The 15,035-nt window shown below is 35.8% G+C and overlaps 1 protein-coding gene across 1 annotated transcript in view; it reads right to left on the reverse strand.

Annotated features, from left to right (window-relative positions):
* LOC137632371 (endonuclease/exonuclease/phosphatase family domain-containing protein 1-like) overlaps positions 1-15,035 on the reverse strand; it is an 83,133-nt gene that overhangs the window by 22,092 nt on the left and 46,006 nt on the right. The window contains exons 5-7 of the mRNA XM_068364306.1: positions 9,492-9,602; positions 9,277-9,315; positions 3,065-3,214 (exon numbers count right to left, since the gene is read on the reverse strand). Of these exons, the coding sequence (XP_068220407.1) occupies positions 3,065-3,214; positions 9,277-9,315; positions 9,492-9,602 (300 nt within the window). The remainder of the gene's footprint in view (positions 1-3,064; positions 3,215-9,276; positions 9,316-9,491; positions 9,603-15,035) is intronic.

A 15,035-nucleotide genomic window follows, 5' to 3' on the forward strand; every position in this document is an offset into this window, starting at 1 on the left:
GAGAAAGATAAAAGCATGGAATGCAGAGGTTACAACCCTCGCGCGAACACCTTGTAGGTGTCGTGTATTAAACAAAGGCGTGTGTAAACCACTATTCACAGGTTGTCTTCCATTTAGATAATCCCTTCATCAATGGGGAGGGCCGTGACAGGCCCTAGATAACATGGTTGAACTCCCCAACGACACCTACCACGCGCGCCCTCTAGGACATCCTTCTTTAATTGGACTTCAAGCAAGCATAGTTTTTTTGGGCACAGTGTTTTTTCGAAGAATTTCTCGTTATTTTAACATGACTGACGTTGTTACTTCACCCTTACCAATGTTAAGTACCATAGTTTGTTTTGGCAGTTTTTGACAGTACCGGGCATTTGTTCTATTTCCATTATGGTGGTTTTTAGTTTTGGGAAGCGATTGTCCTGCCGAGATATCGGCAGCCATTTTGGGTATGTTCGCTTCGGTAAATTTTCTAGTTAATTTTGCCCATCTGGTACTCTGTCGGATAGGTTATATCACTTACGTTTTATGGCCTTTTATGTTATCATTAATTATTATTAATTTTTACTATGGTATTTATTTGCTTGCAAGTCCAATTTGGACCTACGAAGAATAGCGATTTAAGATAGCGTTTTAAAGCATAGTAACGGTTTAAAGCTTAGCGTTTTAAAGCATAGAAACGATTTAAAGCTTAGCGATTTAGTCTGTTAATTTGTACCCTCCTGGAGGGTTCGTTTTAGACTATATCCTTGTTTTTTGGTTACGTTGTCGTTATTCTTCGTTATTACTATTACTAAGAAAAGCAATCAATTTTATTAAATTTCTTATTTATTGTGTGATGTTAATTTTTAATATGTAACCTTGAGAGCGAAAGCATAGAGTGCTCGTTTCCTGTTCTACAGGTATGAGTTATCCTTTCTCTCGTTTTCTTTGAGTAAGAGAGGTGAATTTCCCGTTCTCCGTTTTTATACGATCACGGGTTATTCAGGCCTCTTCTCAGTATCAGAATTGATGATAGTACGTTTAATATTATAAACGATTTATTGATGTGGTTACTGTTAATATAGCTAACACTATTATTAGGTACGTTAGTGTATGAGTCATTAATTGGGGTCGTTTTATACCGACACCCTTAGCTCCGCCTTGAGTTATGCTCCGCTATAATGGATACTCATTGGGTGAGAACTAGTTATCGTTCCGGAGCAGATTTTTGGAGTGCAACGGTGAAATCCGGCACTCGGACTCCGGCTGAAGCCTTTTACACACGAACCTTTGTCATGTTTGATCACAATTACACAGTTAAGGCCCCCGTTTTCATCGTATCTCCGGCTTCACTGGAGATAACTCATTCATTGAGGATAATGTTATCGTACCGGAGACGGTCACGATTTCACGATGACGGGCCTTTGCTACCGGACCTCCGGTAAAAACAGAGATCAAGCAGGAGTCCAGAACCGGAGTTAACAGTGTGATATCGATGAAGTTTAGAGATTCATGCTATGTGGTTACTGGTTTTCTATTATAATTTCTTATTTTATTAAGGTGTTAGCTACTACCATACTCACATTAATTAAGATTTAAGTGTTTCTGATTCATAAGTCAATGACAAGAATCTCAAGGAACATCCAGACTTATGTCTTCTTTCTTTTTACAGAAAGTCCGCTGCACTGCCAGGGGCTGCTCCGCTGCCTTTGCTGATTCCATGGGCCATGATCTATGCCGGGCCCATGCCCATTGCGCCATATCCTTCTCTCGGGAACCGGGACAAGCCCCCTATACGATATGGTTTCCGGAGGCATGCATGCTCTGCTATGGGCTGTCAGCCCTACTCCTGAGCGAGGAGGTAAGTTGGTTCTAGTGGCCCTGTTAATATTCTTTGCGGAGAATTAATTGCTCTTTGTATATTGACTTCAGTTTTGACTTCATCATTAATTCCCTCTCCTCTTTCAGGCTGATGATGAATCTCTCAGGGAGGCGAGAGCTACTCTCCGGACTTGGGAAAAACCAATATCTAGCAAAAAAAAATTACATAAAAAACCTCTCCATTTGATTGGAGGTCTAAATCAAGCCTATATATGGTAGTATTCCCACGTTTTAATATTAAGTATCAAGGGAGGAGATACAATTTGAAAAACGCTCATTTTCAGGATAAATCACACTGGTGTCAGAAAACCGAAGGTCAAAAGCAAAATTCATATTTGGTTTGGATATGTCCCAAGTCACTTTATTAAGTGGTATGAATGTCTAAGTCCTGTCCTTAAAAATAGGCATTGGCCGACCAACTCCCTAACATGTGAGAAATACACACGCTGTTGATCTCTGCTTGCCTCTTTTTCATTAATTTGTTTAAATAACTTGTTTCACTTATTTTTTTCAATCTTTAGAGGAAATTTCTACTTGAACAAAATTAAATTCTAGTGCTATAATATATCAAAACATGTAAAAAATATACATTTACATTACAATTACATGTTGCATTATCAGGTAGACTACAGAATACAGTAATAACTAACTTCCTTTGGTACCTTACTGATATAGATCAAATAAACAAACAAATTCTTTATTAAAGCACTACAAACATATACAGATCATAGTATAAAATTACAGTGAAAAATATACAAATGACTGTACTGAAGCACCGAAACACAAACAGCAGCTCAAAATATACACCCATAAAAATAACATTAAAATTACTATATCAAGCATCGCAAGCACAAACAGGAGCTCAAGATTTATATGTATACTGAAAAGACATCAGAATGACTGTATTAAAACCCCAAAACCAGGAGATCAGAAATGAGATTACAGATAAAAACAAATTAGAGCCTGAGATATCAATGGATAAAGAAGAAAGAACATGTATTTGACACTGGGTTAAGAAGGTGGGTGGGCCTAGTGTAAGGACTATCCCTAAAATTTGTAAAGGACTGGAAGGGGATGAAACAGTTCCTGGTGTCTGATAAGCCGAGGACTACTTGGTAAGGTGATGCTCAATTAGACATTAAACTTTATCAATCCAACAAACTGTTTTGGAAGTAAAATCAAATACTAGAATATAAAATCTACTAACCTTAAAATAGCCGAGATATGGCTTCCTAGTGAAAGCATTTGTTTTGCTGTTACTATCATTGTTATTCCTAGAATGGACACTGACTAAAGATGCGGAGATCAATTGTAATCCATGATGAACATTATAAATGAATGCTGCATACTCTGAACCCTGTAATTTAGAAAAGTCAATATTGAATTTATACATAAAATAGGCAAAAACTGTATTAAATGTACATAAAACTAACATATATAAATCTCATCAAAAAAATATAAAATTTCATGAGAAGTTTGACAGCTTATCAAAAAACATGCAATAAGAGACAGCTTAAGATGACATTAAAAATTATATAGAAAAGGTATGGAATACAAAGGAGCAAAATAAAGGTGTATTATGTATCCACGATTCTTCAATAAGATTACAGATGGTACAATGAGGAAAGTTAGAAAAAAGGACTGTAAGTGCAAGTACCAGATGTTTGGATAGGGATAGGGAATTTTAATGGATTGCACAGTGACTAATAATTGTTGATGATGGAATGGAATATTAATGGGGACAGAATAAACAAATGAGTAAATGGGAACTGAACATAAATGTTAACAGGAGTATGAGAGGTCATGAGAGTAAATAGAAGAATGAATATCAAGAGACAGTACGAAGGTCTGTAAGAATGGTGGAATACAGCAAGTGTTACTGGCAGTGTTAAAGGGAGGACTATATATTTTTGTACTAATATCTTAGGAAATAACAGATTAAATAATTTAAGACCCAGCCCTTTTGCCCCGAGGTCCAGGAAATCTGGGCGGTATAGTCGACTTTTGACTTTCCTTAGCCATAGTTATAATAATTTTGTTACTTTTCGTATAATTTATCTTTTATTTGATAGGGAAGCAATGTGGAATGTGATGAGGTTATATGGAGTTGGTGGAAGGTTGTTGAAAGCAGTGAAAAGTTTCTACAAAGGTAGTAAAGCATGTGTTAGAATAGGAAATGAAGTGAGCGATTGGTTTCCGGTGAGAGTGGGGCTGAGACAGGGATGTGTGATGTCGCCGTGGTTGTTTAACTTGTATGTTCATGGAGTGGTGAGAGAGGTGAATGCTCGAGTGCTTGGACGAGGATTAAAACTGGTAGGCGAGAATGATCATGAATGGGAGGTAAATCAGTTGTTGTTTGCGGATGATACTGTACTGGTAGCAGACACAGAAGAGAAGCTTGACCGACTAGTGACAGAATTTGGAAGGGTGTGTGAGAGAAGGAAGTTGAGAGTTAATGTGGGTAAGAGTAAGGTTATGAGATGTACGAGAAGGGAAGGTGGTGCAAGGTTGAATGTCATGTTGAATGGAGAGTTACTTGAGGAGGTGGATCAGTTTAAGTACTTGGGGTCTGTTGTTGCAGCAAATGGTGGAGTGGAAGCAGATGTACGTCAGAGAGTGAATGAAGGATGCAAAGTGTTGGGGGCAGTTAAGGGAGTAGTAAAAAATAGAGGGTTGGGCATGAATGTAAAGAGAGTTCTATATGAGAAAGTGATTGTACCAACTGTGATGTATGGATTGGAGTTGTGGGGAATGAAAGTGATGGAGAGACAGAAATTGAATGTGTTTGAGATGAAGTGTCTGAGGAGTATGGCTGGTGTATCTCGAGTTGATAGGGTTAAGAACGAAGTGGTGAGGGTGAGAACGGGTGTAAGAAATGAGTTAGCGGCTAGAGTGGATATGAATGTGTTGAGGTGGTTTGGCCATGTTGAGAGAATGGAAAACGGCTGTCTGCTAAAGAAGGTGATGAATGCAAGAGTTGATGGGAGAAGTACAAGAGGAAGGCCAAGGTTTGGGTGGATGGAAGGTGTGAAGAAAGCTCTGGGTGATAGGAGGATAGATGTGAGAGAGGCAAGAGAGCGTGCTAGAAATAGGAATGAATGGCGAGCGATTGTGACGCAGTTCCGGTAGGCCCTGCTGCTTCCTCCGGTGCCTTAGATGACTGCGGAGGTAGCAGCAGTAGGGGACTCAGCAGTATGAAGCTTCATCTGTGGTGGAAATGTGGGAAGTTGGGCTGTGGCACCCTAGCAGTACCAGCTGAACTCGGCTGAGTCCCTGGTTAGGCTGGAGGAACGTAGAGAGTAGAGGTCCCCTTTTTTGTTTTATTTCTTGTTGATGTCGGCTACCCCCCAAAATTGGGGGAAGTGCCTTTGGTATATGTATGTATGTATTAACCATAATTTGCACCAAGAAATCCGTCTATTCATCTCAAGCACGGCTACACCGGTCAATAAACGCAAACGCAGAGAAGTGGATAGTGTGCAGTTATGTACTCAATATCCAATCATATGTATAAGGTTTTGCAAACTTCTAGTGTTTCACAGCTCGAAATAGAATAAATAAATACATATACATATATTTTCTTGTATAAAAATTAACTGATTTATCTTGGTAAGTCAGTATTTTCTTTTATTGATAATATAATGTATCCCTTTTCAGTAAAAAAATTAATTAAGAAAAGTTTTAATATGTAGAGTTCAAATCATGTCTGGTGACGACACATTTCAGATGGAAAGCTAGTGGGCATCGAGTGATTTCTTTCCAATAGGCTAACGTTTAATATTAGTAATCCCATTATCGAATATCAAGTAATGATACAAAGTATTTACTGGGTCTATAACAGTCATTATGAGTACTACTTAACGTAAATTTGATACCTCGTTATTTCATCTATGATAATAGATCAATATTTATCTGATGAAAGTACACTAATAGGACAAATATTTCCATAGAAATGAAATATTTTCTTTTACACATTATTAAAATAAAATACTTTTGCCAGGTAAGTTAGTATTTTCTTTCATTTCTTGCAAGAAAAAAGAAAAGGGTTTTACATATTTTGCAAGTCATTCTGATGGTGTCATATTTCTGGCAGAAGGGGACCGAAAAATCAAGTACAGTAGTGATACAAAAAATTTCTATCAGTATTGTCTAAAGAAATATGACTTGAGAGAGAGAGAGAGAGAGGAGAGAGAGAGAGAGAGAGAGAGAGAGAGAGAGAGAGAGAGAGAGAGAGAGAGAGAGAGAGAGAAATATAATGGTTATGAACAAACTATATAAACAGAGAGAGAGAGAGAGAGAGAGAGAGAGAGAGAGAGAGAGAGAGAGAGAGAGAGAGAGAATAATGGTTATGAATAAACTGTATAGAAACTGTGATATCCTATAACATATTGGTGCTGATGTAATATTCATTACAAATATATTTTGAATAAGGTAAAGAGAAATTAAAAGAACAATACTCCTCATTATATGCGCGCACACTCGCAATACAGTAGTGTTACCTTGCGATCAGCTGATGCCTACCAAAAGTAAAACAAAAGTAATTGTTGATTATTGAAATATATAATACATACATGCTTCAATAAACCACAATTAAACATAATAAACCCTGTAATGTCTAATGAAATTTGAATGCTTAATAATGAACTATAAATTAAATACTGTATGAAGCTTCAAAAATTAAGTACTCGTACACACACACACAGAAAGAAAGAGAGAGAGAGAGAACATATTGGTATATTAACTGATAATAATGACTATAAACGAAATGTATGAAAACTATGAGCCTGTAAAATATTGGTTCTGATGTAATATTTATCATGAAGATATTTTGAATAAGTTAAGAAATTATATAAATGATGAGGGTTATTTCTTGACACGGTAGCGGGACCTTGAGATCAGTTGATCGCAAAAAAAAAAAAAAAAAAAAAAAAAAAAGACGGTAATTGTTGATTGTTAAAATGCCTTCAAAATTGGAAAACATGATAAAAAAATACTTCAATAGAGCATATGATGTCCTATGAAACTAGAAAATGAATAATGATATGCAGTAACAAAATAATAATAAAATATGATTTAGATGACACCGAACCATGACGCAGCATAATAAATCTAAGGTAACTCTACTTTTTAAGTTTGAGATGCATCCAGATTGACTTTTGGCTCTTCTCTCTGTCTCTATCTGGTCATAAGTCGACAACGACCTGTATTTAATTTACAGGTGTTAACGGTTAGGTTAGGTATATTGAATGATTCAAATGTATTTGGCTCTGGTTTTACCTTTATTATAAAATTTAATGTGGTGCTTTTGTAGGGCTTGGAATGAATTAGGCGATTTACCTGTGAAACACGACTCATTATATGAAAAAATCATATTACGAAAGCCCCTCCAGAATGATTTAATTTTGTATCCCGAGGTATTACTGTACTGTTTTTTTCTTGCCTCATGGAAACCGAATAGAAGAGAGGAAAGGTGTCACAAAAGAATACCCACAATTTTCCCAGGCAAAAAACCCTAATATGAACCTCCACTGGAAAATAATACCTAAATGATATACAGTAAGAAAATATTGATAAAATATGACTTACATGATACCTAACCAAATACAAGAAAGCAAAGACACAAACCAAAAATTTGGTAAAAAAAAAAAAAAACGATCAATACCGCCTACTCCCATAACTTCGACTTTATCAGCACTATGTGGCTAATAACACGTTTTCACAACACATTAGTTTATTTGCCTTCTGAAATGTGGTATGCCTATCCCAGATAGAGAAATTGAATCTTTTATCCTAAATTGAAAAAGTAATGGAAAATGCAACAATAGAGATATTAAATCACTACAGTATAGTAATAGCCTTCAAATTGGGATGTGGAATTATGAAAAGACATGTAACTACGATTAGAGATTGAATTTTCTTTAATTATGGTAATAATTCCATGTCTCACAGGAGTATATAATACAGGAGAGGGGTTTGCCAGCCCCTCATCCCGTCCCTTTTAGTCGCCTCTTATGACACGCAGGGATATGTTGGTGTTACTCTAATTGTTTTTATGCCCCTCTACGTAGAGAGGAAAGGTCCCCTTTTTTTGTTTGTTTGTTTGATGTCGGCTACCCCCCAAAATTGGGAGAAGTGCCTTGGTATATTTATGTATGTATGTATGTATGTATGTATGTATGTATGTATGTATGTATGTATGTATGTATGGTAATAATTGCAATTTATTTGCTCCCCTAAAAAACAACAACTTTTCAAATTACTGTATCCATATTTTGATATACAGTACTGTATATTTAGACAAAAGATATTTTACTAATTCTGACCCTCTGGAAATTCTGTTACACATTCGCTCACTGGAGAAAAAGATATCTTTAATATAAATGATGTAAGAAATACCAGAAAGATGGCAATATTATCATCTAAAATAAAAGTGATAGATATGAAGGAAAAGAACCCATTTAACATCAAGCTCCATAATGGGAAATGACTATAGCTCATGCTGATTATGATTATGTATAAAATATATCATTATCTATGAGTTAAAAAATCATTAAACTATGAACCATCACTTACCTTCAACATTACATTTACCGTGCTTAAATACACCAACAACAGACTAATAGTACATTTACTTTTAGTTACTTTCGTTTCTTTTCATAGACGATCAATTATAGTATATCTAATGACACACTTTACTGCTACCTTATAATTATGACTCGGCGGTTGGCAAACATTTTACATTAAAGCAAACCTGCATGCAACTGTAACTACTATTAATATTCATTCTTATGGGAGACCTTTACTTTTGCTAAGATTTTCTAATTGAACCCATGTTTTACTATAAACGAAAATCATACACAAACTTATTAACTTCATTCAATATTACCAAGCAAGCAAATCACAACAATGCATATCATACCTAACCTGCAAGGCATATGGATAATCTAAATTAATATTGAGAGCTTACTAATCTATACTAAATCCACTGTAGCTAATCTGGATGTTTCACTGCATCAGTCATTTTTTTCCCCATTGCAGAAAGCAAGTTTAGATCGGTGATCAAAATTCTAATTTTGGACTATGTCTTAAGAAATTGACCATTTCTTTCTCTCCTGTGAGGTGTTGTATATACAACAATTACTGCATAGTTCATTATACCAAAGATTAAATTACTAACCAAATGCACAAGTTAATCTAAGTAGGCAAGAGTACTTTTTAATAGATGGTAGCAAATACGATAAATATTCAATACATCCTTCATTCTTATTCAAAGTTCTCTACTGAATTAAACAAGTACAGCAAAAACAATAAGGATTTACAATGAGAGTAAATAAAGTGCTCACAGCATGTACAGAGGGCTAAAATCTACAGTGATGTGTTTAGGACATTTCTAATTTGATAAGATGCCTGAAAATATACCTGCTTAAAATTAACCTCTCGACAAGGATAGTCATCTGCCTGAAAATGAATGAAAAATCTCTGAAAACACTTGAAATGAAAGAATTCTGAAAAATATCTCTCAGCATGAGAACTGAAGATCATAGTACAGCTTGCATATTTTCAATCATTACTGTACATATAAATGACTAAGATGACCAACATGGAATTAAGTAACATTGTGATTTTCCACTTACTTGGAACATGCGACCAGCAGGCTCTTCTGACACTTGCCATCGCCATTCCCCCCTTGGTCCAGCCCACTCCCTCACTCGGCGCATAGTAGCCTGATTCAATTCGCTGCATATCTAAAAAGAGAATAACTTTGAGCATACTTCTTCAAAAAATATATTTTCAGTTACACATCATTGCCAATGCTCAGTAAATCTAGAGACTGCTAAAAACAGCAATAACCCACCATATTAGTACCTTTCTCATAATAAATGAGGGAGCTGACTAACATAATGCCTGATCTTATGTTTAGAAAACCACTATTTAAAAAAAAAAAATTAAACATTTGAATAAAAATTGTTAAACTCTTTTTGGAAGTGAAATATGCCAGATTCACTATAGGCCCTATTCAACATTGTTATTATTATTATTATTATTGTTGTTGTTGTTACTATTATTTTTATTAAATAATAATTAGCCAAGCTACAATCTTAGTTGGAAAAGCAGGATGCTATAAGCCCAAGAGCTCCAACATGGAAAAATAGCCCAGTGAGGAAAGGAAATAAACTGTATGAAAAAAAAATAAAAAATAAGATAAAATATTTTAAGAACAGGAACAATATTAAAACAGATCTTTCATACATAAACTATAGAGTTTTATATTAGTCTGTTCAACATAAAAACATTTGCTGAAAGTTTGAAGTTTTTTAAGTTCTACCAATTCAACTACCCGATTAGGGAGATCATTCCACAAGTTGGTCATAGCTGGAATAAAACTTCTAGAATACTGTGAAGTATTGAGCCTCATAATGGAAAAAGCCAGAATATTAGAATTAACTGCATACCTACAGTCCATTTCTTTTAGAGAGGCAGATTTGCACCGACTCATAGCGGTGCCCTTTTAGCTCGGAAAAGTTTCCTGATCGCTGATTAGTTAGAATTATCTCGTCCAACCAATCAGCGATCAGGAAACTTTTCAGAGCTAAAAGGGCACCGCTGCGAGTCGGTGCAAATCTGCATCGCTAAAAGAAATAGACTAGAGTATCACAAACAGGATGTCCAGGAAGATTTGAATGTAAAGGATGGTCAGAATTATGAAGAATCATATGCAACATGCATAACAAACTAACTGAACAATGGTGCCAGAGATTAATATTTCATCATCTCTTCCTCCTACGATTATTGATGCAAAGATCCTTGGTTAGATTTCACCAGTCATCTCTATTTCAAGCTTTTAAATCAATGCCTCTCCAATCATCATCTAATACTTCACACTTCATACTTCTCAGCCATGTAGGCAGGGTCTTCCAACTCTTCTAGTACCTTGTGGAGCTCAGATTAATATCTAGATCAACAATAAGAAATTTAACAGACTGTAAGTTCCTGTCCAATAAATTAAGATAAGAGTCATCAGCTTAAGACCACACAGGAGAAAAATACTTGAAACAAGGTAGAATGAAAGAATTAAAACATTTTTTCAGAATAGACTGACCACCAAAAATCTTCACAGACTTTCACGATAAGATAATTTTTTTGTGCAACTGAAGATACTAATCTGATGTTTTTCAAAAGTAAATTTATCAAGAATCACACCTAAAATCTTAAAAATAGTCTTACATAGTTAAAGGAACATTATCAATGTTGAGATCCACATGTTGAGGAGCAACTGTTCTCAACCTACTTACAATAATACTTTGATTTTTGTTTGGATTCAACTTCATGCCCCATAATTTGCACCATGCACTATTTTTACTTAGATCTACTGTATATTGAGGGATTCATAAATCCCAGATCTATATTCAAGAAATGGAATTGATGCACAGAGAGTAGCATCATCTGCATATGCAACAAGCTTGTTTTCTAGGCTAAACCATGTCATGTGTATATAGTATGACAAGTAATGGGCAAAGAACACTACCCTGGGGGACACCAGATATCACATTCCTATACTCAGTATAGTGCCCAACAACAGCAACTCTTTGCAACCTGTTACTTTGAAATTCAATAATGATGCAAAGAAAAGAGCTACCCACTCCCAACTGTTTGAGCTTGAAAACAAGGATTTAATGATTAACACTGTCAAAGGCAGCACTGAAATCAAGGTCAATCATTGTAAGAAGGTCACATGCTCCAAGAACTTTAAAAAAATGAAATTGCAAACTAACGGATGGATGATTGCCTTCTGCAAACCTATTTAGACGTATTGCCAAAAGACGTTCAAAAACTTTAGATAACATGCGAGTTAAGGAAATGGGGTGGTATAGTCTCCAAATATCTCTTGAAGATGTTACTGAATTGTTATCACTTGAAACATGCAAGTTTAATATGGCATCAACATGTAAAGCAAAATTCCATTAAACAATGTTCTGTAATTCAAGAATATTTCCTTTCATTATAGAAAATAAAAACAGGTATATTTCTAATTCTAAACATTATCTAGGAAGGAGGAGGTGCTACTGGTCAAAGAACTTTACACCTATTTTTAAGGTCTCATTAAGTAGTTTTGTACCGATAAGAAATGTTGGTGAATTATTACTTTTAAAACTTCTTAATTAGTAACTTTTTGGTAGATTAGTTACTTGGTTGCATATTTATAGCTAACACAAAACAAAAAATTGTATTGATTTTGATTTGCCCCAAAAACTCAATACCACAAAGAATCTTATTTTTCTTCCTGTTACCTATCAATCTTTAAATCTATTGGAAATCTTTTCATATCTTCCAATCTGCCCAGGAACAGATTCAGTCTCTCCCAAAAACATAATAAATCTTGAAAGTAATTTATATTTTTCTCACTATACAAAAATATGTCTTTTAAGAATTGAGTGCTGGAATTGTTGCAGTAGTTAACGACAGGGGGTGAGTGAGAGTGAGGAGCCCTGCCCTCCAACCTGTCTGAAGCTCTTCACTTTTGACCTTTTGGCTTAGGACTGAGAGAGGTGCTTGAGATGGTAAGCTTCACTTAAAGGATTCAGGTTTGTATGGCTAGGAAAAGTACAAATTACTTTTAAAATCTGTTAGTTGTTCCACCTTTCGTCATTTAAGTAGGGAGACTGACAAAATGGTGTACCAGAAGTACCCTTAGAACCAAAATGGTTGGTTCTTTTTCTTCCTGGAAATGTCAATCTACTTGGTCCCATACGGGAGCAAACTCCAGCAACCTCCTATCTGTCCATCATAGGGATGAATAAACTGTATTCAAAGATGAAATATGCCTTTTATGACATCAAATCACAGAGGATGGCCCAGTTTTCCTGGTTAAGGGAAGGCAATTCAGTTTTCTCGGGATCTCGATGGAGCTAACAGAACGGGAAACAATTCGACATAAGGCCCTCTGGGAGCAACCAGGGTTAACCCGAGTCCCAGCATAATTCTCACATAGCTGATTAGCAGACACAACAGGGTTAAACAAAGGAAAGGCGTAACCAACCACATGATCTCATGGGTGTTGGAGGGTGACTTCAAACATGGTCCATGGAGCTGGACCGGGAAGAAACATGGGGAACTTTCTGTTTAGCCATGTAGTGAACAGGTTAATCCTCGGAGAATGCAACAAACCAGAAGCATCTCCGCTATATATGGATGTAGGGACCAATCTGGCCTTATAACCCTTCCCTGGTGACCGAGTGTCGGCTATTCCATTCCTCTTGCCAGAATGTGAGGCTGATAATTTTACAGCATGGAATGCCATCCTAAGGTATATCTGCTTCGTCAACTTACAGAGTGGTCGCTGGAATGTGCTACAATGCTATAACTAAGACACTATGGTGATCTTGTCGCAAAAATACTATAGAATGCCTCTTCCACGTACTTGGAATGCTTTGAAGCGCTAGAGGGTGCCTTTCAGCACTTCGACAAGATGATTATTTCCTTTATACAGCTGTTAAAAAAATAATTCTTATAATTTACTGGTATTTTAACATGGTCTCCATTAATCTAGACTTCCCGAGAATATATTTTCAATTATTTCTATGAAACTCTCGATGTTCATATTGCTTCTACAGAATCGCGGTTTGACCAAAACTTACCAGCTTTATTTGGAAACTTTTAAATTTTCTTTTGTTTCAATGAATACATGCCCTTAATGAATGAAACCCTCAAGCAGTAATGGTGAAAAGTCTAAGCTGCCACCACTGTTAATCTATTCTTAAGTTATCTTCGTTGATCGACCGTGATCACACTTTGAGATACTTTATTTACTGCACTCAAATATGTGTTCACATAGTTTAGTTAGAAATTATTGCCTGGAATGTGCACGAGAATTATTTCTGGGAAATCATTACACATTCTGTTAGTTTATCAAGTTTGGGGCAACACTATGATTTAAATAATAATTTTGAAGTGTGTGTTTCTCTCTCGATACCTCTCAAGGAAAAGTATTTCTAATAGCTGCCAATCACGTTAACAGTTATAAGCAGAAAAGAAAACTTGCTGTTGGTTCAGAGGAGAAGACAAGGAAGATACTAGTTATTTTATAACGTGGATTACGACAATATTGACATGCTTCCACCATTAGGAGAACACACTAGTTCGGCCATCTTTCAATAGTCATGAGTTTTGTAAGCTCTTGACATCCCTTTCTTCACTTGTTAAACTTGAAGTCCAGTGAATCTTTCCTAACCTAACACCCCATAGTCATTCTAATATTAATAGTTTCATTCAGTAAGGGTTCAGAACATAATCTGCACTCCAAAGACTTGAAAGCCTCACACACACCCTTAAAATTTTTAAATGTTTTAGTTCTTTCTACTGCTAACCCCTTACACTTCACAATTCTAATCGCTCTATAAAACTAAACTAAGTTGCAAGGTACAAGACTGAGCAGGTTGGGCAGATCTTAATTACCCTCTGCCTGCTAAAGTAATTGCTCATCACCATAAAAGTGGTAAAGTCTCATTTTACTTGTGTGGATGGTGAGGCATATTGTATGATTTCATCAAATTCTGAAGAGGTGAATGAAGTTTCAAATAATTTGGATTGTTTTCATGTTTCAGGCAACAGTGTTTGCCATTCGCTTGTAAGTTCGGCCACTAGCTTGTGCCACTATAACACGGCCTGGGTTAATGTAGGCACCTAGTACAGTACATCTATGTAAAAAGAGTCTACATGCTCCCTGAGCAACCCCCATTTCAAAGAGTAAAACCAAGAAATCAGCTGATGTTCACATAAATTCTCCTGCAGGCCAGGAAAATGATGAAGACCAAAACTCATAGAGACAATGAAAGTGAGGAAATAAGTTCATAAGTACCTTATTCTATCAAATATAAAAGGGACTACTTCCAAGTCAGTATACAAACCTTAACTCACCAACTTTACTATGGAAAGATTCAAGGGGTTATGATCTTAGATTAAGAAAAAAAAAAAGACTAGATATTCAGGTTCACATTTAATGCTTAGACACTAACACAAAATTGTGCTAAACTGTACAAGCCTAATATGTTACCTGACCTCCTCTTAGATGGCAATCTGTAACCAGTCTTGATACAATCCTAGTGCACCATAAAAGAAAATCTAAATTTCAGTTTTTGCAAGTTGGTTAACTAAAGATATCTAAATTAAAGTGACTATGT

This window comes from Palaemon carinicauda, chromosome 41, assembly GCF_036898095.1.
Source record: "Palaemon carinicauda isolate YSFRI2023 chromosome 41, ASM3689809v2, whole genome shotgun sequence".
Classification (NCBI taxonomy): domain Eukaryota; kingdom Metazoa; phylum Arthropoda; class Malacostraca; order Decapoda; family Palaemonidae; genus Palaemon; species Palaemon carinicauda.